This window comes from Haemaphysalis longicornis, unplaced genomic scaffold (genome assembly GCF_048455015.1).
Source record: "Haemaphysalis longicornis isolate Haplotype H1 unplaced genomic scaffold, Haemaphysalis longicornis Haplotype H1 scaffold_7, whole genome shotgun sequence".
Classification (NCBI taxonomy): domain Eukaryota; kingdom Metazoa; phylum Arthropoda; class Arachnida; order Ixodida; family Ixodidae; genus Haemaphysalis; species Haemaphysalis longicornis.
In genome coordinates this window covers 36,470,845-36,494,791 of record NW_027526422.1, presented here as the reverse complement: position 1 = coordinate 36,494,791, position 23,947 = coordinate 36,470,845, and the positions used below count along the sequence as shown (strand labels likewise).

Below are 23,947 nucleotides of genomic sequence, written 5' to 3'. Positions count from 1 at the left end.
GGAAAGGGTACTACTGATCCCAAGGACGCGGGTTCAATCCCGGTCGCGGCGGCTGTGTTTGTGATGGAGGCGAAAGATGAGAACGCCTGTGGGTCGAGATTTCGGCACTCGGTGAAGATTCCCAGTTGGTCAAAATTAATCCAGAGCCCTCCGCTGCGACGCGCTTTATAGCCTGCAGGTGTGTACCTTAATTCGGCGCGTAAAACTCCGATAATTTTCGTTAATTTCTGCGCTTTGTGGTAGGTGTTAATGGTTTATTTTAAGCGTGCGTAGCGCCGAACGTAACTTAAATAATAAGAGTAATCGCTTCTTTAGTTAACTAAGCTCACCTGGGTATCGGTGGCTTGATCTTGTAGTCGTCGAGATTACATTACAGAGAGAACACCGACGCAGTTTGTGACGACCCGTCTCCCCTCCCCCGTCCTTCTTCCTCGTCCTCTTTCTTGCAGGCTTCACGCCGGACGTGAAGGTGTGGGAGGTGTGCTTCAGCAAGACGGGCGACTTCAAGGAGGTGAAGAGGGCCTTCGAGCTGAAGGGCCACACGTCGGGCGTCTTCTGCTTCGCCTTCTCCAACGACTCCTCCAGGTCGGTGCCCCGCGGCTGCTTGTCTGTATGCGTGTCGCGCAGTGCGTGTATACATAGTGTGTAGCACCGGCCAATCAACGCGCTCATGGATATCGAAGCAAGGTGCCTCGACGCCAACACACGGTACACATTCCTTCCTTTTGAACGGAACACAAAGACAACAATGTACAAGATGTGCGCGAGAGTTTACCGTCCCCCACATCTTCGTTGAATGCACAGAACATTTTCGAGAATGTACAGAACATTTCCCAGAACTCTGCACACACGATGACATCCCACTACACCTTCATTGCACACAATTCCATGCTTGCATGTACTCATGTTTTAGAACTTAAATTCGGCTTTTTACAAACCATTTCATATCGCACGTACTAGTAACTCCACCGATCCCATCTTATGAGGGCCCTGCATTCCCGTTCCCATTCACCACCTCTATGTAGTTTTTAGTAAGATGGCGCTCTACACTAGTTACGTGCTTTTAGCAAAGTGGCCCCGCCTGCACCAATTTTTTATCTGAACATAAGCACACACCATGAATTCAGCAACGTGAACGCCATAGAACCCAATTGTGTGGCGCTTTTTGGCCAAGTTGCCCTTTCGTCAATAAAGCCACACAACAACAGCGGCGCTGGACATCGAAACACCGACCGAAGTGCATTGTTGCGTCACCTGACGGGTCTAACGGCTCGGAACTAATGGCGGTCCCGCTATCTGCAGGTCTGGCCTTATCGTCTCCCTTAGTAACGGGACTACGTTAAAGCAAGACTTTTTTTTTTGGTCGGGACTCGTGGGTCTCTACGAAAAACATTCCAGGCGATCCCAAACACAGCGGACGTGTCGATCGCTCGCGAGGCGTATGCCTTCGATAAAGCCACGCATGCGACAGCCGTTGCATCAACGTTAGGCTGGCATCGAAGGATGAGGCAACGGCGCATTTCGGCGCCACGTTAGTAACTCGTTGCGGCGGCAACGATAACACGCTCGCGTCTCTACTGCAACGAAGGTTGTTGCACCACCTGCCGGGCGTCTCTTTTCTGGTGATATGGTAGTGTGCGTATAGGTGTACCCTCTTCGGAGACCGTCGAAGATCTAAAAAAATTTCGGCCGTCTGCCGCGCGTGTAACCTGATTGCTCGTGTGTTCTGAGTACCTCGACAACTTATCCAGGGGCAGCGTAAACCCAACAGTACACGCGATCCGGTTTCCATTTAAGATACCCGGCCCGCAACCTAACAGAAAAACGGGGAGCAGGGGCCCAATTCTGCCAAACGACGGGCCGTCGCTTTGAAACGACGGGGTAGCGCCATTGAAATGTATGTGTTCTGGGGTTGGGGCCGTCGCTTTGAGGTGCTCAGCGTGAAGTACCAACAGTCGGGTAGTACGGCTCCAATTTGTATATATATATATATATATATATATATATATATATATATATATATATATATATATATATATATATATATATATGTTATCAGTGAGCTTAGGAGCGAACTGCTTCAGGAAATAAAGAATGCCGCGCCTTGCGTGCGGAAAGGAGCTGCAAGAAAAGCACTGTGGCAAGGACGCGAAGCGACACCCACTGCCCTCCGTCATTTCACTTGTCGCTTCGCGTCCTTGCCACAGTGCTTTTCTTGCAGCTCCTACTTCACGCTGAGCACCTCAAAGCGACGGCCCCAACCCCAGAACACATACATTTCAATGGCGCTACCCCGTCGTTTCAAAGCGGCGGCCGTTTTTTAGAGAATTCGGCCCCAGCTGGTGGTGATCTTATCGCGTACGGGCTTTTTTTAGCACAGCACAGGGGTGACGTAGCTTTCTTTTTGAAGTCAACCCCGTCTATGTGTAGCTCTCATGACGGCCCCGTTCCTATCTTCTTGTGTGTGGTACTACGCTTCACAATTAAAAGCAATGCCATACTTTGGCGATAGGTACGGGACGATTTTAACTTCGGTGACGTAGTTGGTCACAGCGGTCCGTGGAGTGCGGGACGGTACGTCTCGCTTGTCTTTCACGACTGCGTTCGTGCGCTTTCACGGCCCCTGGGGAAAGGAAACGGAAGAGGACGATTGTGCGGGGCCGTCCTTGGATCCTCGCAAGGAATATTCCGTCGCTCGGCAAGTAAATTAAGTCCCTTTCACACTCGTGGCTGTAGCGATAGAAGCGACGCTATTTCTCGCTTTAGTCGCCCGGCGATTGTTTTCGTCGTTTGACTCTCGACCAATTTTTGTCGCCGCGACAGAAATCGCGTCGCTTTTGTCGCAAGTGCGAACAGGCCTTAATGCTTCTCAGGCTTTCGCTAACTGGTGTGTGCCGTCAAGACGGAGGAGGCTCAGCCCAACGTTATTGGATTAGCTAGCCTATTATAGTAATGTTGGCTCAGCCATACGTTGACAACGCGGGCCAAGAAGACTGTGTGCGGACTAAGTCCTTCCACCGAGCTCTGCGCAGTGCTGATTGTTTCCTCTTCTACTGTACCGACAACGAGTGAAAAAAAGCGCCCACCTTCGCGTTCATACGTTTGCTAGGCTGTACCGGGCATGGCCGGCACCATGAGAGGGGCGCTGTTGCGAGCTTTTTGCGGCTCATGATTTGCGACTCTCCAAAACCGCGAAACGGAAAGCGCTTTCTGCGCATTCCGCCTTAAACGAGCGATGAATGGTAGAGGCTTCCTCTCGCCTCGGCTTTACGGCCGTTCCACAGGCCTTCGGAGGAGCGTCCTTCTGGCGGCCGCCAGCCTTTGGGTTATGCTGGAAAGCGCGGTAAGTGCTTTCGGCCGTGTGCCAGGTTTCGGATAGGCGGGGACACCCCCGTTGCGCGAACCTCTGCGTCACGGAGGCGCTCAGAGCTGGCCACTGCCAGGTTATCGGCTCAATCGGTACTGACGTCGAAAACAGCTCCGGAAACGGGCCTAATTTGATATTTGCGAGTGGATTGGCTCGCAGGGCGCTCAGTATTTGAGGTAAAGCGTAATTTTCGTTAGGTAGAAGGAAAACCGAGGCTGCGTGAGCTACCTTTCAATCAGGTTATTTAAAAAGCTTAAAACTGAGGCTCTTATTCCTGCGAATTATGCGGTGATGACTCCCCGAAGCTTCGCTTGTATTTGTTATGTCACGTGTCGCGCCCATGTGACGAAGTTGGCAGCCTTTTATGAACGTTAATAACGGGCACATATCTCGGTAGGCGCTCTATCGAGAGTTCTTGTTGGTTTTGTTTGAGTCTGCCAGCACGGTGAAATGGTGTTTCTCTGTGCTCTACCAGAGCCGTATTCTCAAATGAATAGATCCTGTACGTTCGCATCCGGATAACCCGCGTTAATGCCTCCCACCATTACCAAAATGTTATCTGGCAGTGACCTTTGAAAGGAATATAATAAAAGCGTTCCTGCATGATGCCCGGGGGGTTTTAGATGTAGAGTGAGAATACGCCTCTAGGTCGGCGTCTTTTCGGGAAGGTTCAGCGTATACTGGGCTACCACTCCAGCAGTGAGTTTTGCCTGGTGAGAATAGTGCGAGAATGGCCGTTTGGCCAGTTGATGTGATGGCTATTGTTTGACGTCCAGACAGATACGGTGCAATTTTCGCTTCCTGTAGTGCGATTGCACATGGGGGGTGTTAAAGTACCGCCGTAGCGCGCTTCCTGTTTTTGTATAGCTTCGACGATCTATTGCCAGGTATACAGGGTGCCTGTTGTTGTTCTGTCGGGCGTCGTCATATGCATTTATTAGAGCGCGGGGGTAGGGTGGATGTTGTTCTCAGTCTTACTTCGTCCTTTTATTTTGTCTTTTTGCGCGTCTCGTGCTGGTTCGTATCTCCTGGATTCAATTTCGGACGGAAACACGGAAAGCCCAGAAGTGAAGTAGGACACATGTGAATACTGACAGATCATCCACACTCGGTTTACGAGGTGCCATCATTAGAACAGTCGAAGAAAGTTCCTGTTGGTACGTGCAGATGACATCGTATTGTTGGTCGAAAATTCGCTTCACGTTGTATGTTAACAGTATTGGCAAAAGATTGGTGCAGCCTGCACTAGTGGTGCAAGGTTGGAGAAACAGCAAAGTGGGGTCGACTTAGCTTCTCTGCACACTGACAGCGGATCCGAGGGGAGAGGGGGCAGCCGGACCCCAGCAGCGCAAAGCCGTTTTGGCCGTCACTGTAAAGCAAAGAGAAAGTACAGTGGAACCCCGATAATACGACTTTCAAGGGACCGCAAGAAAGCGTCGTATGACCGGGGTGTCGTACGACCGGGGTGCAGGTAAATGCCGGCCTAGTAGACGGTCTCACGCTACAGGTGGGCTAAGAACTTATTTAAACTACTCTTCTCGTGTAATTTGCGAATCTTTAGCTGAACTCACAAGTTAAAAAAAGCAACTCTTATGTTGTACCCCACTCCCATCTCTGGCGTCCAGCTAGGCCGCCAGCCAAGCGCCGCGCGCTACGCGACACCTGTGACGTCCGGCGCTATTTATAGCCCGCCATTCTCGCGCCTTGCGCGCGCGAGATGAGGCCGACGTGGTCGAGAAAATTGAGAGGGGAAAAAGCGAGTGTGAAACTGCCAAGGCCTTGCGAAACGAACGATAGTACGAGGCGGAGGTGAAAAAACGGCATTGCAGTACATGGTGGGACACCCTTTGAATTGCAGTGAACTAGAATTTTAGTTCACTATACTTTGAATGGTCCCGCGCCGTCGCTATTGGGTCCTAATGCTCAACACATAGCGGTTTTCGTGTCCCAGAAGACCCAGCAACGCGAAATAGATACGGTGATTCAAGCTTCGCGAGTAAACCGTGTTGCGACGAAAATTATAGCACGGTCTTACTACAGTGACTTGCTGCGGCTGCCATGGAGTGGACCAAAATGGTGGTGCCAACGGGTACGTGTCCCCACCCTTGCATTAAACGGAGGGCGCATGATTTTTTTTTTCGTTTATTTCATCTCATTTACTGCATCCTTAAAGGCCCGAGGGCATTACATAAGGAGGGCAACAAATACTCAATGACAGTGTACAATTTTATGTAGACAAATAATGCACTTTATGCAGTAATAAACTCGCGTAATAACAACAAAACAATAAAAGAACACTTTCACTCGGGATTAGATTCGAGAACAGGAACTAATCGGTGAAAATAAATACATACTGACGCAAGGCCACTGTTAGCGCCGGAGCAACCTTTCTGCTATTCGAACGAAGTTTGTGACAGGATAGAAATTCTCGGTGGGAAACATTCGCGCTGCAGTCATGTACGTGTATGGCAGTGAACAAGAGCGTGGTATTATTTTCGGCTCTCAATGACATAGACAGTAAAGCGTATCTCTTTCCCCTTGCCCTAATACCCCAAATTCTGCGTCTTCTTCCGGAGCACGCTGTGACGCCAAATTTGGACACAGGAGATGTTCTTTGTTTTTTTGTTTTTTTGTTTTTCACCATATATCCCCTCTCTCAATAGAGGATTTGTCTTTGACCCTTCGTTATTATTTCTTTCGCTTAGTGTCAAATTGCTAAGAAGAGCCTAAGGGATCCTTGTAGTGCTATAATAGTCAGGCCCCTCTTCTAGTTCACTCCCGCGTATTATTACTATTTCGTAGGACAGGTATCAGCGTGTCCTTCTATTATCATTTCCTCGTATCATGTTTGTATTTTTTTTATTTGCAGAGTTATGTTACATAGGCTTGTTAAGGGCGCAATCACAAGGCTATCTTCTCGCAGCAGATAAGTTTTCGACCTTGCTTCCCATTCTTCTGTTCCGGTGACGATAGCTTCGGGTTCGGAGGAGTCGTTGCCTCATTCGGACGTTCCACACATCGCTGCTGTCTGCGGCGATAACAAACCGTGTGGCCACTCGAGGTTACGCGCTGCGAACACGCTTGTTTCAGCGGAATTGGGACAAACTAAACGATAAGGGTTCGTTGCAGCGCGTGTCAATATAATAGTATCTCGATCGCTATTGTTTAGGTAGCTTTGAAGTTCAACCACGAAGCAAATTGCCGTGACTTCGTCATGAAATGACAAACGGTATTTTTGTGTTGCCTGCAGGAATAGCGGAGCCTTCTGTACTTGCAGTGCTGCCAAAATCGAGTTTAGCATGTGACAAAATGGTCTCTGGAAAATCCAGCTTGATGGGGGCGGGGGGGGGGGGGACAACTCTGGGGCCAAGAAAATGCAGGACCATATTTTCCGGGACAATATTGTCTTACAGCCTACCGGGAAAGAAGGAACACGGAAACTTGCATAACGCGAAAATTCGTCTTATACCCCTGTCACACGGGCACTTTCAATCGCGGTTGAGTCGATCCGGATCGAGCTCAATGCGGATCGGGCGCTGCTACACGGCAGTTTCAATCGCGATCGAGCCCGATCTCGCTCGTTCTAAATCCTGGTTCCTCAAGCGCGATCGAACGAAAGCGGCGATGCTCTCCTCCCCGCTCAGTAATGGCAGAGAAGGTGACAACTTCAACTAACGCCACAATTTGTGTCAAATAACTTGACGCAAATAAGCGTGCGGTAACATTTACAAAGTTACGTATACCTACGACCGCGCGAAGTTGTCAGACGCCGGCTGCAAGTACACTGTTAGCGCCATCTGGCGTACACGAGTGCAACCGGTGCAACTTCTCGATCGCGATTGAAACGTGCCGTGTAGCAGCGGCGGTGCGTCGATCGCGATTCACTTCAATCGCGATTGAAAGTGCCCACGTGACAGGGGTATTATATGTTGCGAACCGGAGCCCCGTACAGCCGCGTATACAACCACGTGATATCACCACAGTTGTCCCGAGATTGGACTCCGCGCCTTTATAATCGAGTAGGAATGCGACGAACTGGAGTCTTGTTTTGTTTTTTTGTGCCACCTGTTTGCCGTGGTGGACTGTGCGAACTCGCGGTAGAAGTGGCCGGAAGTCTCCGGGAGAGGTCTCCGTCCTGCAGTGGACACAAATAAGATTTTGATTATGACGCCGATGATGATGATGATGACCTGATCTGCTCGAATGGTCTGTGGCAACTGTTCCTCCGTGGAAGAAAGCCTTCGCCGCAGCCGTTCGGGCCTGGTGGAAATGAAGTGCATTCAAAATGGGATTGCAGTTGCACTGTGCACCTGAAGACGTATACTGGTCGCATTTTATACATACAGGGGTCATTGCTTACTAGGTAGGCGAGGTGGCGTGAGCAACGTTCACTTAGCACATGCACTTATACGCGACAACAAACAGTATTGTGCCTGCCATGAGAGAAATGTTCTTGTTCAATTTAAAACACGTGCGTTTTTTGAGTCTCCGTTTGGTTGGTTACCTTGGACAGCTGATAAGGAGTGACATGCTTCGGATGACAGGCACCGTAAACTGAAATGCACAATGAAGGCACGTGGCTTTGTTCTGCAAAGCAAAGCACACAAAGCACGTGTCAAGAAATCCAAATCTGTTTCTCAGCAAACCCGCGCTTAAATAAGCCTCAGTTGCGACCACCTTCAGATCGTTGGGTAGCGTAAGCAGCAAGGACATTTGCAGCTTTAAAAAAGTCTTGGCCCTTGGAGCCATATTTTACTATTCTGCACCGAACACGATCCCTGCTGCTTGTAATTCCTTTTGTAAACATTGCATCCTTTTTCTGTGTCATTTTTCGAGGTCATGCTCGCGCAGTCTGTTGCGTGCCATTTCAATGTTGTTCGTCTAACCGTAGTGTATATGAGTGTATATTATAGTATAAGAGTTGCTTGCACATGTTTTCTATCCGCTTTACACCTGCCAGAGTGGGGGCCTGCGGCTTTGTCAAGCTGTTTTTCCTCTTTACTTTACTTTACTTTACTTTACATCCTACCTGGTGGCTCAGTGGCTTGGGCGTTCTGCTGCTGAGCATGACGTTGCGGGTTCGATTCCCGGCCGCGGCGGCCGCCTTTCTGATAGAGGCGAAAGGCAAACACGCCCGTGTGTTCGAGATTTCGGCGCAAGTTAAAGATCCCCAGGTGGTCAAAATTAATCCGGAGCCCTCCACTACGGCGCGCTTCATCGCCTGCGTTACGTCGGCGCGTTAAACCCACAATCAATTAACTTTACTTTACTCTACTCTACTCTACTCTACTCTACTCTACTCTACTCTACTCTACTCTACTCTACTCTACTCTACTCTACTCCACTCTACTCTGTTCCGCCACTCCGGACCATAAACGTCTCGTGTGATATAGGCGTACGGGTTTGGCACAGACTGAAGGGTCTATTTATGGGGTGCATTTTGTACTGCACACTTTTGGCGTTGTCTTGGAGGGGGAAAAGACATATCACTGTGGGAATGGTTTGTGGACGCCGAGTAAGTACAGTGAGCGCGCCTTGCGCTGTCGGTGGAGAAGTACCTCACTTTGTCCAAGCTGTCCAGTGCACAACAAGCCCCGGAAACCTGTCCGGTCTTTTGAATGACATCGCGCATTCGTACGAACGCGATGCGCATCAGCGATCGATCTGCGCAGCTGCATGGTGTACACCTGCTTTGCGAGGTGTGTGCGACTCTCCGCACGTACTTAGAGAGGGGCTGCAGCTTCAATGCTACAGGAAGTCGCTAGAGCGGGCGCTGTGGCTGGATCGCTTCCAGCGCGCCGTGGTCATGTTGCGCTGTTGCGATTGCAAGGTCGCCCGATGTGTCTCGCTGCTGCTGCTGCATTATCGGCTTACGCGGTCGCCGGTGACGTCGACGGGCCGGAAAGCACCCTCTTGCATAACGTCGCCTGCCAGATACGAATCGTATTGCGAGAGCATCTCATCGAGAACGAAGCTCGAGTCCTGCCAGTGGCTGTCTTCTCGTATATGGGTGCCGATTACGTGGGCTGCCGCTTTCGGGTGCGAAATGTTAAGAGTTGGACCAGCACCGTTTTAAATTAAGCGCGCTCCCGCGTGTGCATTTAGTGGATTGTTTAGAGGAAGACTTCCGGGGTTGGCTCTAGGGTGAAGCAAGTTTTTGCAAACTAAGAATTTTTGAAGTTGTACAGGTTTCCTTGAAGCGGCTGCATTCCATGGCATACCACATTTTTTACAGCGAAGCTGTCTGTGGGTGGGATCCAGCAGATCGTCTCCGGGGATAGACCGAGCGTAGAAAATCAATTTTCAGCGTATGGAAAAAAAATCATCACAAAGAATAATACAAGGTCCTGCGGCCTCTCATTTCGATATAAATCGGTTTGTATTGCCCCATGGAAAGTGCCTTCTCACAAATGCATCTGTGTTTAGAGGTAAAGCCGACTTTAATTATGCGGGTCGGTATACGCTTGGTCGTTGTCAGCTGGCTTTCCCACATTGCGTGTTGAACAGTGAAGCATGGCTACCTACGGAGAAAGACGGATTACAGCCTCACCTTGTACTCCTCTACACCGCAGCTGCCTCTTTCCGAGTCGTGTGCACTCCTCGCTACACGTTTTGCACGGCCGCTCGATGGAAAGGAGGTCCTTTTCATTGAGCGGCCGTGCACGTTGTCTCTCCCCCATGACATTGTGCAGTGCCGCGCGCTCTTTGGCAGCCACATGTGCGGCGCACTGTAGCCTGCGCCGTGATTGGCGTAGCCGTGCTGTAATAAAACGTCATTGTTTCTACCCACCAATAGTCTGTGTCCTTAGTCTGGGACGTGGAGATCGCGTCACTGTCCTTATAATTGAACATTGCAATTCTTAATATAGCTAAACCCCAACAGAGCAAGTCCCACCAGAGCGCCAGAGCCAAAGGAGTCATAATTTCGACTGCTTCCAATCCGAAATAGGTGACTATGAAAAAAAGCTTTGCTTTATTTTTACAAGTAGGAATAAAATATTAGTAGCCATTGGTTTGGTTCACGGCACCAAGGCGGAACGGCACATGCCGTTCGATTAAAAAAACTCCCGGACGTCGCATCTATCTATGCTTATTCTGGGCTTGCGAGTCGCATGATCGTAAATTAGGTAAAAATAATGGCGGTTTTATCGACGACCATGCTGGTCGAGTGTGTGAATTGGTGGCGTCAGCATGATTTTCTATTATCGGGCAAAGCGCTTCGCTGTCATTGCCGCGTCACGGAACTGATAGCCACTAATTGCGTGCGTCATACTAGCAGGCGACAGCGTGGTGACGGTGGTGGCGATAGAAAGGTTGGCGCGAATACGGCGTGCAACATGAATACTCAGGCGAGTTGGTGTCCTCTTGCTATCGTCCTTTGTCTCGTCGTTTGCGCTGTGGTTCAATGGCGAGCCAGTTTAAATTAAGACAACGGGCTATATTGTGCTACTAAAAGCCTTGATAAGGGATAAATAGAGGCTAAAAAAGACATTATGGGGTGTTGTGCAGTTAACACACGCATTTCGCTCGCATTAGGACTCGTGTTACTAGATCGCCTTATGGTGTTAACGCTGAATTCAACCTTAAAATGACGCGTTTACTTAGTTAACGCTAACTTCCGTTCTTATTTTTATTATGCGTACTAAATGTTTTATAGCTTTTGTGCGCGATACCAGGCAGCTTCGTAGCAATTTTTATGAGCTAAGCAACAAATTACACGGTGCTTTGTCACACATTTACGTGCATACGTCACTGATCGCTTACCTTAAACAACGCTGCGAATTTGCGAGAAATTCGCTTAATCGAGAATAGGGCTCCAGAGGTCTGCTCTTTTGAAAGCTGCGTGCTGTGTTTCGAAATGTAAACGGACGGCGTAACTAATGAAACGTTGCAGAAGGCGCATACCTTTGACAGGTAGCCAGTCCTGACACAAACGGGCCTCGGGAAGAAAATAACGCGACGAATTAGCGTGGGATGCCGCGCATAAGAAATACACTCCGTGCTAAAGAACGCTGCCTCTGTCGCAGAAAAGAAACGAAATCTACATTCCCTTTTCCCACCCCCACCGCAACGGACCTGCTGTCATCCTATTTCTAAAAATTAGCCGCGATATCTGCCTGCTTCGCTGCAAAGGTCTTCGAAAGACTTACCCCCGTAATCTAGTCTGTCCTCCATTCCCGTGTGTTTCCTCGACTCGGCTGAGTGGAGGATGCCGCGGTGCATTTACATGTCGAAAATCGCTTTCAAGGATCCACTCGACTGGGATCGAGTGGAGGAGGGATTCAGAATACGGGGGTGAGTCTTCTGCACCTCCCCGTCCCCCGTTACTAACTCGCTCTCCTTTCTCCCCCTCCCATGATTAATTAAATCAATTCAATTTTCCCGCGCTTGCACTGCTCGTGCGCCTTATGATGGGACAGCGGCGTCTCTCCGATACCGTTTTGTAAGCAGTTTTCTTTTTCATTTGTTATGCTGAAGCCAACCACACTTGTATTTCTAAATAAACTAACGCTGGTACTTTTGGTTATGCACTTACTTTTTGCTTCAAATATGCCTAACGCTTTCTTTTTGCTGATCACTGCTGATATGTATGATGCATGCCGCTAGGTTCAGTAGTTCGGAATAGTTGTGCCTGTACATACTCCTTGTCCAAGCATTCCTTCAACTTTTGGCCGGGTTGTTGAGTTGAGAGACACAGAGAGACCAAATTTGGTGGGTTTGGGTGGCTCACGAAAGTCTATCGTCTTGAATAAATTTTGCGACAGTATATATAACAACAGCACAGTCGTACTCAGCCTGCTCTCTGCGTGCACGCGACTACATTTCACTCCTCTCGACTTCCGTGTCCTTGCAGGATGGCGTCGGTGTCTCGTGACGGCACGTGGAGACTATGGGACTGCAACAGTAAGTGGCGCTCTTCCTCCTTCTTCCACCACTTATTTTGTGTCATTAAGGTATTGAGCGAAGGTGATGGCAACGACGAGAGAAATTGGGATGCTCCGTCCGCGACGCAGTGTTCGCCGTGATTCCACGTGATGACGAGAGATGACGTGCTTTTATATTCACCAAACATCGTAGTACCGGGGACGATTGTCTCGTCGGGTTGGAAATGCTCGACCAGCCGTATCACGTGACGGGGCCCCGGTGTCAGAACGTTCAAGCATGTCTCGCGGACTCGTTCCCTGACGGCCAGACAAGGGCAGACAAGGCGGCAAACTCAGCGAGCCAAGCGGTGACCATGGTCACGACCCGGTTCTGGCTTGTTAGATGTTGCTTTCAATGGTGCGGCGCAAGGAGATGGCGACGTTTGTGCTCACTCTAGTGCTGTGCACCGCCTTTGACGCGCGTACCAGGAGCATATGAATGCGTAGCATTCTTTGCCGAGTAACCCACAGCCAGGACCGTGTAACGCCCTGAATTTACACAATAATGCAGGTTTCGCGAATGTTCCACCTGTGATCGTTTAAATAGCGTAAATGGAGATAATTGGTCCGACAGGATTTAGAAAAGCCCAAAAATTTGGCTGTAAAAAACTCACACTCAGAACAAGCGGAATAAAAATGCTACGCATTAGTAGATAATTCTCTGAATTTCTGCAGAATTATTTTCTTTTTTTTTTTTTGGGGGGGGGGGGTTACGTGTCATTAAGTTGCGTGCGTTTAAAGGATTGAGTATAAAGGAAGACGGCATGCAAGCAAACGAGGAAGTCGTGTGGGCATGCAGAGATATGCACGCACATACGGAAATAAGAAAAACTATGCTGGATAAATCTTCGGGCTGATAAGTCTTCGGGCATGTTGCAGTCACATTTTAAATTCACCTTTGCGCGTCGCTGCAGTAGCAGTGTGCAGAACATTTAGTTTTTTATATAAAAAAAAAGCTCTTATTGGGCGGTTGCGCATTACGGGGGGGGGGGGGGGGGGGGGGGTTCTTCCGTTACTTGGAAGCATCGCGGTACGCATTCCGGCCGTTCTGGTAACGTAAAAAAATTGAGGAGCCAAACTGCACGGAGCGGCAGTGTACACTCCATCACATTTCGACCTGGTACCGCTGTACAAGTGGCCCGCCGCCGATGTAGGTGATTGCGTCATAAAGTGTTTGTGAAGACCATTAGACTTCACACAAGCAGTCAACCGGGAAGGCTAAAACAGCATTAAGAGCACGCGTGAACAAAGTGTTTACTCGCGCTGTTCGCTCGTTTACGCATAGTTGAAATGTACAAAAAAAATCTGCAGAAATTCAGATAATTGTCTACTGTAATGCGTAGCATTCTTATGCCGCTAGCCTAGAGTGCGAGTTCTTTACAGCTAAATATGGCTATGAGTAGCGAGAGACGTTGGATTATTCTTTCCAAGTTTTCTTTTGTTCCTTGTCGCCAGTGAACTAAATTTATACCAATATAGAGGTGAAGTGTCTTTACTTCGCTATGTTTTGTTTTTGTTTTTTTCGAAGATGCCAGGAGTACTGCAGAGTTGGTCCGTTCACGCTATTTTTTATTCGTATTTTGAGCGTTCTTTTGGGGATTTCTTTTCGTTTATTCTTCGGCTTTGGTGGGAAATGTATTTTGCCAGATCGTTTTCGTTAAATTTTCTGTTTTTACCTCGTACTCCCTGTAGTTATTGTTCCCCAGGCTAGATCGGAAAAAAAGGGCTTCGGTAAACGACGTGTAACGTGTCCGGCGTACAACCGTTTCCCCGCCTGTGTTGGCTTTTGACCTCCGTCGCGTTCTCACGAAAGCTCGCCACCGCGCCCCAGCTCCTGCATGCGGGCCGTTCGTTACCCCTCCGCGAGGGAGGATTCCCGCGAAGGAGACCCGTAGTACTATAGTTCATCTCACAAGCTAGCTGCAGCACTGTGGAGGCTACATTGTTATCAATAGTGCGCCCACTGAGGGCGCCTAATCCGCCGTGAAGGGGGCCCTGAAAGGACACTCCCTTCTCCCCTCTCGGCAAGTGGCACCGCACGGCCCCGGCGCCTTTTGTCGCTTCCTTCGCGGTGAGTTAGGCGCCCTGAGAGGGACAACAATGTAGCCTCCACAGTGCTGCAGCTAGCTTGTGAGATGAACTATACGTACCCTCCAGAGTAAGGGCACCGCTTCCGGAGCCGCTACTACAGCGATTCCGGATTGAGAGCGAAAGTGCGCAATCCCGCCTAATCGCGGCGCGATTGTGGGGAGCGCCGGTCTCGCGCGCCCTTCGTGGAAAAAGGTTCGCGGTGGAGGCGCGGTTGTCGCCCCTTCGTCGTCGTCTTCGCCTCCTCGCGGCGCGCCGCCGTTCGCTGACCGGCTTTTCTTCCTGGAGCAATTTGTTTGACGCTGACAGCCCCGCCGGGCTCCGTACTGTGCGTTGCGTCACCGGTCGCGGCGGAGCTGTTAGCGAGAATCTCGCAGGAGCTCGAGCGAACGGGAGAGATGGTGAGAGGGGAAGAGGGGCATTCTTCGAGAAATTCTTGGACGTCGCTCTAGATGGAAGGCGCGGGTGATTACAATGCTGCTTAAGTCACAGACGATGCGAGGAACGTCGTTGCCCCCCGTCTTGGCCTGTTATTTTCTTCTCTCTCTCTCAGTTTTCTCTTTACTTGGAGCCAAGAAAAGAATTTCTTCGGTGACCGGTGACTTTCCCGTCTAACGCCGGCCACTAACACACGCGCGCGAACTTGCTGTTTCCCTTCGGCGCATAAACAATCCCGTGGCCTTCGCTCCTGTCAGTCTTCACGCCTCTTTACGATACGGCTAAAAACAGACAAAACAAGAAATTTCAGGAGGCGGAAAACGAAAGTGTGTACCTCGACGCAGCGCTAAAAGAGAAAAGTGTGGAAAAAAAAAAATAACGCTGATTCCCCGTCGTTGAAGGTCTTTGGGTGGTGCGTTGTCCTCGGGTGTTCTTCCTGCGTACTGCTTTTCTCTCTTTCTTTTTGTTTTCTTTTTTCACCTTGTATGTCAAGGGCCTGAACGCAGTGTTTCGAGTGTGATTAAAAAGGTACTGCAGCATTCTTCGAAAGAGCGCCGGATTTCGCTCGATGGCCCGTAGCTTGGGCGAATAAAATAAGCCTATCCCTTATATACTCGAAAACTCTCCCTGGTTAATTTAATTTCTATTATTTTACTATAATGATTATCAATAGCAGCAGCCGTTGAGCGCTCAGGGTACGGATCCCTTGAATGATCATACACAAGGCCAATGACGTCCACCCGTTCGTGCCTTAACTTTAACGCTGCTTTATTTCATTATCATACGATGTATTTTAAATTCGTAAAAAAATTGCATCTGCTGGAATAAATTAGGTAAAAGGTAATTTTATCGTAATTTCTGCTTCAAAGAAGAGCGCCTGAACGAAGATATTGTAGGGTACATATCAATGATGTGATGGTCTTAAAGTAGCGCTGGATTAGGTGATACTAGCGTCACTAAATAAAGGCTTTTAGGGTACCGGCACTCTTTTCTCTCATTGTTATGTGCCGCCAGGATTTATATTGGTCGGTCGGCACCATGTGATATTTGTTTACATATGGGCGCAGCCATTTTGTTTCTTGGCGCCTTTCCCCTCCCTCTCTCTCTCTCTGCTGCGCGGACGCTTGAGCGGCCGGTCGCACTCTGCCCGTCAGAACCGGCAGCGGTTTCGTTGGGAGAGATGGCAACACTGCAGGCCAGAAACAAAATGGCCCCCAGACGCTTCCAGGTGCACGAAGTAGAGGTACTCTTAAGCGTAGCTTATTTAGGGACGCTAGGTGATACTACTGAGAACAACCCTCTCTCTCTCTCACCCACACATATTTATTTATTTACTAGTTTTATTCTATATTATTTTCCCACCCGGATGTCGTTGCCTCACGCGTGACCGGTAGTCGCCCCAGACGTGGCGCCACCGTATGAACAGAAGCGATGTAACAGCTATCTCGTGGGGTGTACCGCCCGTTACGCCAACAAGGCGTCAGGAAATGCTACCGCCTCTGTGACGGACGTTTATAAACTCCACAAAGGTTTAGTTGTGATGTAGTGGTTGCAATAAAAGTAAATATCCGGTGGCAGAACGTGAACAGTGCATGAACTGCGCCCGACTCCCGTCTGATAGCAGGCAGTGAGTTGAGTTGAGGTGTTTCTCGGTTTATGCCCTTGTTTTTAATTAAATAATACGAACATATCTTTATAGACGCATTGCGCACTCTTCCTTTTTTTCCCCGACCATTCGCAATGCCGTGTAATTGTAAATTTCTACACCGTCCATGCAGTATTCGACATACCCGCGTCAGATTTTTTGCGATTGGTGCACCGCGGCACCAGTGGCTCGGTATGTGGGTCTTCGTCTTGGGTTGGAATGTGCAAATGCAGTGTCTCATGCACTGCCAATGAAACCGGTTGCACGGCGTCTTTGCCGCTTGCGCTCGTCGTCGTCAGAGATTCGGCCGCTGAAGCGAAGCGCAGATTCGAGGTGGATCACCGCAAAGTCTGCCGTTGCGTCGACCTTTCCGCGTACTCGTATCGCATCAAAGCAGCAGCCTGCGACTGCGCGACTTACCGTCACTGCGCCGGCCCGCACCGGTGGCGCGTGGTCGTTCCAATCTGGTGGCCGCTGCGCTTATACGCGTATCGGCCGCTATCGGCAGTGGAAATCGACACTGCAGCAAAGCGTGCAACGCGGCCCCGCCACGTCGGACGATGCGACGCCGAGATCGCTTCGAGGTCGCGCGCTAAGGAGGTGCACGGGGGCTTACCTTTCACGGTGTACCCCTCGGGTGCTCTTTAATTTGTGTGTACGCCGTATCGGTCAGCGCTTTTGCCGTTTCCAAAGTGACCTTAACCGTTTCTCGCGTGCTTCGCCGTCTATCGGCAGCAACTCGAAGCCACGGCGAGTGTGGGGGAAGGGGGCTCTCACCACCGAAGCTGCCTGTCGAGAATTTAATGCGATTCAGCGACGGCGACCGATTAGTCGGTGTGTGTTGCAAGGCGCTGAGCGCTGCTTGAAAGCGTCCCCGATCTTACTTTTTAAGTTTCCCGCGTACGGCGGAGTAGGAATGGCAGGTGTATTTTTCTGTTGAGTAACTCGGTAGCGATTTACCCCCGCTGCGCCGATATCGGCGGATGAAGCTTAGTGAAACACCTCTCTGACGTAAGTTTAGCGGTTTGCCCGATAGCTTGGGTCGCGGGTGCCTCTGTTTTTATTCCACTCCAGCTCCGAGATCGACGTTTCAATTTCACGGCTCTGTGAATAGCTTAAAATTGGGAAGGGTGAGATGTGAACGGCTCCCCGGTGCTGTAAGTTTTGCAACCGCTCTAATTACGTATTCTTTTTTTTTAGCCGGCGCAACTAATATCTGCTTCAATTTTGGTCCAGCCTTGTGTACGCAACAGCGCATCCTGGAAATTGGGGCAATTTTTTGCGAGTGCGTAATAGTTGTTAATTAGACCTCTGTTCTCTTCGTCTATTACACACTGTGTGGCAACGGGTCTGAGTCTATCGGGCTCCTTCGATTAACGGGCACCCGTAGGGAGTCGAACAAGAGTCGCTCGTGAGCTCTGCCTGCCTCTCTCGCGTCGCAGTCGAGTACCAGAAGGGCCAGGAGCCGTACCTGCTGACGACGGGCGAGTTCGCGCCCGCGGGCGCGACCCCTCGCTGCCTGGCGCTGTCGCCGGACGGCCGCACCGTGGCCATCGCCACCGACGACGAGGTGCACGTCTTCTGCGGTCGGACGGCCAGGCTCAACGGCAAGCTGGAGCAGCTGCACAACGGTGAGCCCCACAACGGCTGTATCGCCGGGATTTGTGCGAGGTATTACATCATCATCTTCATCATCACGTCCGCGAGCCCCCCCAACGACTGTACGTAGCCCTAATTAGTTCGGGATATTTGAACATGATCTTCATCATCATCGTCTAGTGCAGTGCCGGGCGAAGACCTTTCTCGTAGGCCTCCAACCACTGTGTCCTGCGCTGCCCGAGTTCGTTCTTTTCCACCGCGTGCGTGCGTGTGTTGCGTGCGCGCCCGTCCGTCCGTCCGTCCGTCCGTCCGTCCGTCCGTCCGTCCACCCTCGGACAAAGGAGCGCGCTCTGCAATGCAGCGCGTGGCCGTGCGCATTGGCCGCTATGCGTTCCATAGCGCGTGTATGGAATTCTACTACGCAACAGTCTCCAGAGGGCCAGGCCACTGGGAGCGGCAGTACATATACCGTACCTCCGTGGAGTCTACACCATCAACATCGCCGGCGGCCGCAACCTCGTCCACGTAAGTGTGCGCCGCAGATGCAGTAAGGGAGCGGAAGAAAGCAGCACGAAGAGGCAGGCAGCAAATCCACCATCATAGGGCTTTAAAAAAAAAAAAAATTCGGGACTGCTTACGTGCTTTGAAGGCGAAAACTTGGCGATCATCGAAGACCCCTGTACTGGTACATCGTGTTACGTCTCTTTCTTCGTCTTTTAACACGAATTACTTTGACGGGCCGCAATTTGTGTCAGCTCCCCTACAGTCAGCGCTGTTCTCCTAGTGCACCTGTTCTCCTCACGTTCCGTCACGTGCACCGTTCTCGGGGCGCGCTTCAGGCCATTTTTCGATCCATTCTGCTTGGCTGCCAGGGAAGTGGCGTGGCTGGCACACTTGGGTCCTCCTCTGGCGACGCGGGTTCAAATCCGGCCCGAACCCAGATGGGTTTTTATTCATTTATTCTATTTACAGGGGTCAGTCAACACGGCATTCGTGTTGACGGACAGCGACGATACGGTGACTTTTCGGGTTTCATGAGACATTTAAGGTTTTCGCCCGAGTCAGGGCAACCGAGTTCCAACCTATACTGTCCAAATGATTGCGGTATGAAGCCAAAATACTGATATATAACCTCTTAAATGTTACCCACGCTAATCATATTACGAAACTCGAAACCATGTATACCCTCCATTATAACTCGAAGCAGTAGTCGCAAGCATCGCAAAAATTCAAGTAGCACTTCCCGGCGTTCGATTGTACATTAGTGCTTTCGCATTTACATTTAGTAAGAAATGCTTAAATGTCCTTATTTTCTTCTTTTTTTGTTTTGATTTTTGCTATTATAGCTGTGATATACAAGAGGCCGGTGACCTGACGCCGCCGCTCTGGGAACATTCGCAGATGTTCTCGATGAGGTTGCGCTGTCAGCACCGGATGTTCGCGCATGCACGTACACCGAAGCCGGCGAGCACTCGGGTTAACCAAGGGCGCGGCGCATATTGCTCTCGCAGCGCGCTGTACGACGCCGAGGTTTGTTTGCGCCTGACTTCCGGCCATCGAGTGCGACGACGAGTGTCTGCGCGCGAACCTTCGATCCCGAGGGCGCCTCTTGTCCCATTCGGACGCTTCAGCAGTCGACGCTTGATCCAACTAACGGGAAATCACGTGTCTGCGCCGTAGACATTCGCTGACACCCCCCCCCCCCATCTTTCGTACCAGTTAATCTATGGTCCTCGGCGTGAGCGCGAGCGGTGATCGGCCACGTTGTGTACGGCGCATGACCACTATGGCTATCGCTTGTATTATTGTTTACACATACGCGCGCGCTCCCGTCTCTCGGCAGCCACTCCGTTACCAAGGTGGTCCGCCGGTTGTCAGTTCTATGAACTACATTCGCATCCCAATACCATCTTTTTTTGTAGCGTGAGCTACACTGGCCGAGGTTGAGCAGTTTCGCGTGGCTCCTGGAGAGCCGTGCTGCGCATGCTAGAGGAGCAGTGACGTCACACGGCGCACAGAACGTTGCTCGCTGCCCGGCGTCTCTCACACACCCCACGCGCCCAGCGTCTTCGCCGACCTCCGTCCCGCACGTGGCGGCCCGGTCATGCGAGGGGTGGCCGGGTGTGCAACCGATGGCTCGTGCGTCGCAGCAACTCCGGCGGGCGCCTGTGGAACCAGCTTAGCTCTGGGGCGATTGGTGACGCTAAGCCAGAGCCGCTTGATAAATATACTCGTGTCACATAATGCGTGTACCGTGTGTGTGTCATTGAAGCAGCAGTAAGCGTGATAATCAAGCTAATCCTAGACAACCAGGAAACTTATAAGAATAGCCAGCTGAACCTTAGCTCACGCTACGTATATTCTGGCATAGCCGAGCTAAGTCACCGCTAATTTTTCTCTTAATTTGAGATAGGATGTCTTCCAGCTGAGGTTTGTACCGAATCCAAGACGCTCGTTTCTACAGCTATAATTCTTTCCCTGACTTGTCGAGCCGACGTAAGTTTTCCATCAAAGTTCTTACTAAGTCCCCAAGTATCTGCCTCATAAGTCATCACCGGGAATACGCATGGGTTGTATAACTTTCCGTTTACGAGCAGAGGTAGCCTGTACTCTACCTTACTCCAGGGTGTTGGCCGAATTCTTTCCAACCCATGGTAATCCTGCTCCTGATTTTCTTCTCGTTCTTTACATCGGCGCTTACAACTTGCCACGATAGTTACTCCCTCGTCCACTTCCTCTAGTATTGCATCGCACTGAATGGGACGCTTTCTGAATGTCTTGTGTTACTGCACTTTAGCTTACTCGTTTTTTTTATGTTTAACCCCCCGACTAAGCTTCCTAAGTGCAGTTCCTGAAGCATCTTTTGTTGAGAAAGGATGCTTCGTGAATCGCACATGTTTTCCTCTGAAACGCTGAGCAAGACGACGTTACTGGCAAATCTAAAGTGGTTTAAATATTTGCACACTAGCACCCCCGATTTCTCTCAATCGAGTCACCTAATTGTGTGCATACGTACGGGGAATGAGGAAGAATTGGAAAGATAGTAATCTGAGAAGACATAGCGAATCAGGATGGAACATGCGCCCTATCACCGCGCTGACCAACTACAGAACGCTCTATTGGGACGTCGCTACCATTACTAGATGCCTCCCACTGTCATGGTGAACAACACAACGGACGCAGGGGTGGTGCATGTGTTTTCGCTTGAGCGGCTTACGTGTCCGCTAGCAATGGTCCGATAATCTTTATCTGCACGAATTATGTGCGAAATTACGGGGCGGGCACCACAGTATAGGGAATGTAGCGATGCACATTTGTGCGTCACAAAAGCTTCTATCATGTAAAGCCCGTGGTGACCGACGCACCGCAGAACACAGATCGTCCTTCAGACCGGCCGGTCTCAAATGGCGTTTCTCAAGCATGACTTGTAGTGACTCATTCGTGTCGTGGAAACTCGTGATGGTGTTCCAATAAAAACCAAGTGCCTCAAGAAAAAAAAATGGCCGCGTATCTGCTCCTTTCGTTGCAAATGTCGACGCAAGACGATAGTCGACTGGCGCCCCTGGCAAGTAAATGCATCCATTCTCTTTCCCGCTCACCAGACTCTCATTGTGTTCCTCTCCCGTCTCCTTCCTTCCAAGATAACACGCTAGAGGTTTGCTCAGGTAAATTTAAATGTACCGCGTTGCACTGCTCCAAGTCGGGTGCCTCGATGCCAGCGCTGCTGTGCAGCGGAGACGCGCGTGAATCGAGGCACCCTACTTCAACGTGTATGAAGCACGTTGCCTTACTCCACGAGCGTTCCAAGCGGAACGCGGAACGTCTGGTGGAACATTTCGTTACTGTTGCCGTTTGATTTTTTCTAATTCCGCCAGGAGGTAGCGCGGGCAACAGCAGGCGACGGTTTTCTGCAGTTGGTGTAGTATTTTATTTGCTATCGCAAAAAGCAAGCGCTCATAATTTTTTTATAAAGGAACACTGCAAATATTACTCATGTATTGATTTTCTGCCAGATATTTACGTAATGTTTTGTTCTTGTTCAAAAATGTTGACCAGTATGAACATCGAAACCGGACTTAGACGTTACCCAAGAAAGACTCTTTAAAACGCTTCCCGTGGTCGGAATCGAATTTGGGTCCCTCGCGTTACAAAGGCGACGTCTATACGTTGGAGGTGATCCTTGCGCCAACGTTTCTACAAACGTTGCCTTGCGCTGTGTCGTTGCCACGGACGCAGCCGTTGCTAGGCCGCACTGCACGCCGGGCGATGAGCGGCTGATTTGAAATGGCTGCGCTGCAGACTACGGCCGTGGTTTGCCGCACCGCCGTTGGCACGGACGCTGCCGTTGATAGGCCGCGCTACATCGAGGGAGATGAGCGGCTTATTTGAGAGTTGCCGAGATCTGTAGCGTGCAGTGGCGTACGCAGGACCTTGTTTTGGAAGGGGCCTCACCCCCCCCCCCCCCCCTAAAAACGAAAAAATACTACGAGGGGGCATAGAATGGAGGAAGAAGTAAAAACAAAACAAAACGAAAACAAACCAGAAATAAATAAAAAATGAAATTATGGGCGTCCTTTGTTAACATCCCGAGTACATCTTTTCAGGGTCACTGCAAAATGGCTGATCGTTGTGTTGGAGCAGACGTTGAATTTCCATAAATTAATGAGTGCGTCACTTGCGACAGAAAAGTAATTATCAGTGGTCATTATTAGATATTAGGCAGAATAAGTGCCCTTTTTCTCATACTCCCCCAACTCAAATTTTCAAGGGGTGGGGGGTGGGGGGGGCTTTGGCCTTCCTTGCGTACGCCACTGATAGCGTGACAGCAGACACGCTGGCGGGAGTGGATCGGTATGTTATTAGGTAGTGAGGTGATTCTTTATCTGGTTTGTGTGTGTGCGCGTGTGTGTGTGTGTGTGTGTGTGTAAGAGAGAGAGGGGGATGGCATTTAAGATCGGGTCAAACAGCCAGTGGGTTGGGTGGTGTTCGGTTTTGGTTGGGTCAGGGGTTGATTGGGTATTGATTTGAGTTTGGTTCAGGGTTGGTTTGGTGTTTCGAGTATCGGTTTGGTTTATACTGACTGGTGACAAGCCTCGTGTGCACCCCTTTACTCTTTCGGGGAGGGGTTGGTTCTTATTTTTAAATTAATTTTTTTAATGACTTCGGCATAAATCTCCCGTGCTTTCTTTTTCTTTTCTTTTTTTCTTCTTTTTTTTCATTAAAAGTTCGAACCCTAGTTGTAGTCGTGTATGTATAATTGTATACGTTTTTGTTTATGTCTACTGGCCGTAACCCAAAAGCAGTTACGGCATCCGTTGTTCTCGCAGTTTCTAAGAATCAAATGTCTAGAAAAGTTAGAGACATAATTGCATTCGTTAAAGGTTAAAGACAACCTAAATGTTCCACATACCATCTTTGTCACTTTTCACGCCACGCTTATACCTCAGTGCCTGGATGAAGGAAAAACCAGGTTCATTAATATTGCGATTCTATTTTGTGCGGGCTAGCCTTCAATATTTCGCATCAGCCTGCTTTCTCGCTCCTTGATCATTTACGCCACGTAGCCCTATACTTAATTGATAGCTTGCGTCTGGATGTTCATTCGTCTTGTGTTACTTGTTTAATATCTCAGTTAAAATGTTAAAATGTGATCTCATTCGTCGCCCCTGTTCGAAAACCAAAAAAAAAAAAAAAAAAACGCCGGCGTGCTTCATCACCCAGCGAAAGTTCTGTTGCTTCATACGAGAGTGCTCTTTCTATTTCTTTCTTTTCTCCCGATGCATTACTTGCTGAATCAGCACACGGTTCCATGGTTTTCGCACAAATTTTTGGCTGCTTACAATCGCTCACTGCGCTGTGGCAGTTTCAGCGTTCTGTCCGGAAAAA

General features: G+C 49.9%; 1 protein-coding gene across 1 annotated transcript in view; it reads left to right on the top strand.

The window, feature by feature from the left end:
- Positions 1-23,947, top strand: part of LOC144145236 (transducin beta-like protein 2) — a 209,591-nt gene that overhangs the window by 166,143 nt on the left and 19,501 nt on the right. Inside the window, exons 6-8 of the mRNA XM_077676777.1 lie at positions 450-585; positions 12,222-12,271; positions 17,905-18,093. Of these exons, the coding sequence (XP_077532903.1) occupies positions 450-585; positions 12,222-12,271; positions 17,905-18,093 (375 nt within the window). The remainder of the gene's footprint in view (positions 1-449; positions 586-12,221; positions 12,272-17,904; positions 18,094-23,947) is intronic.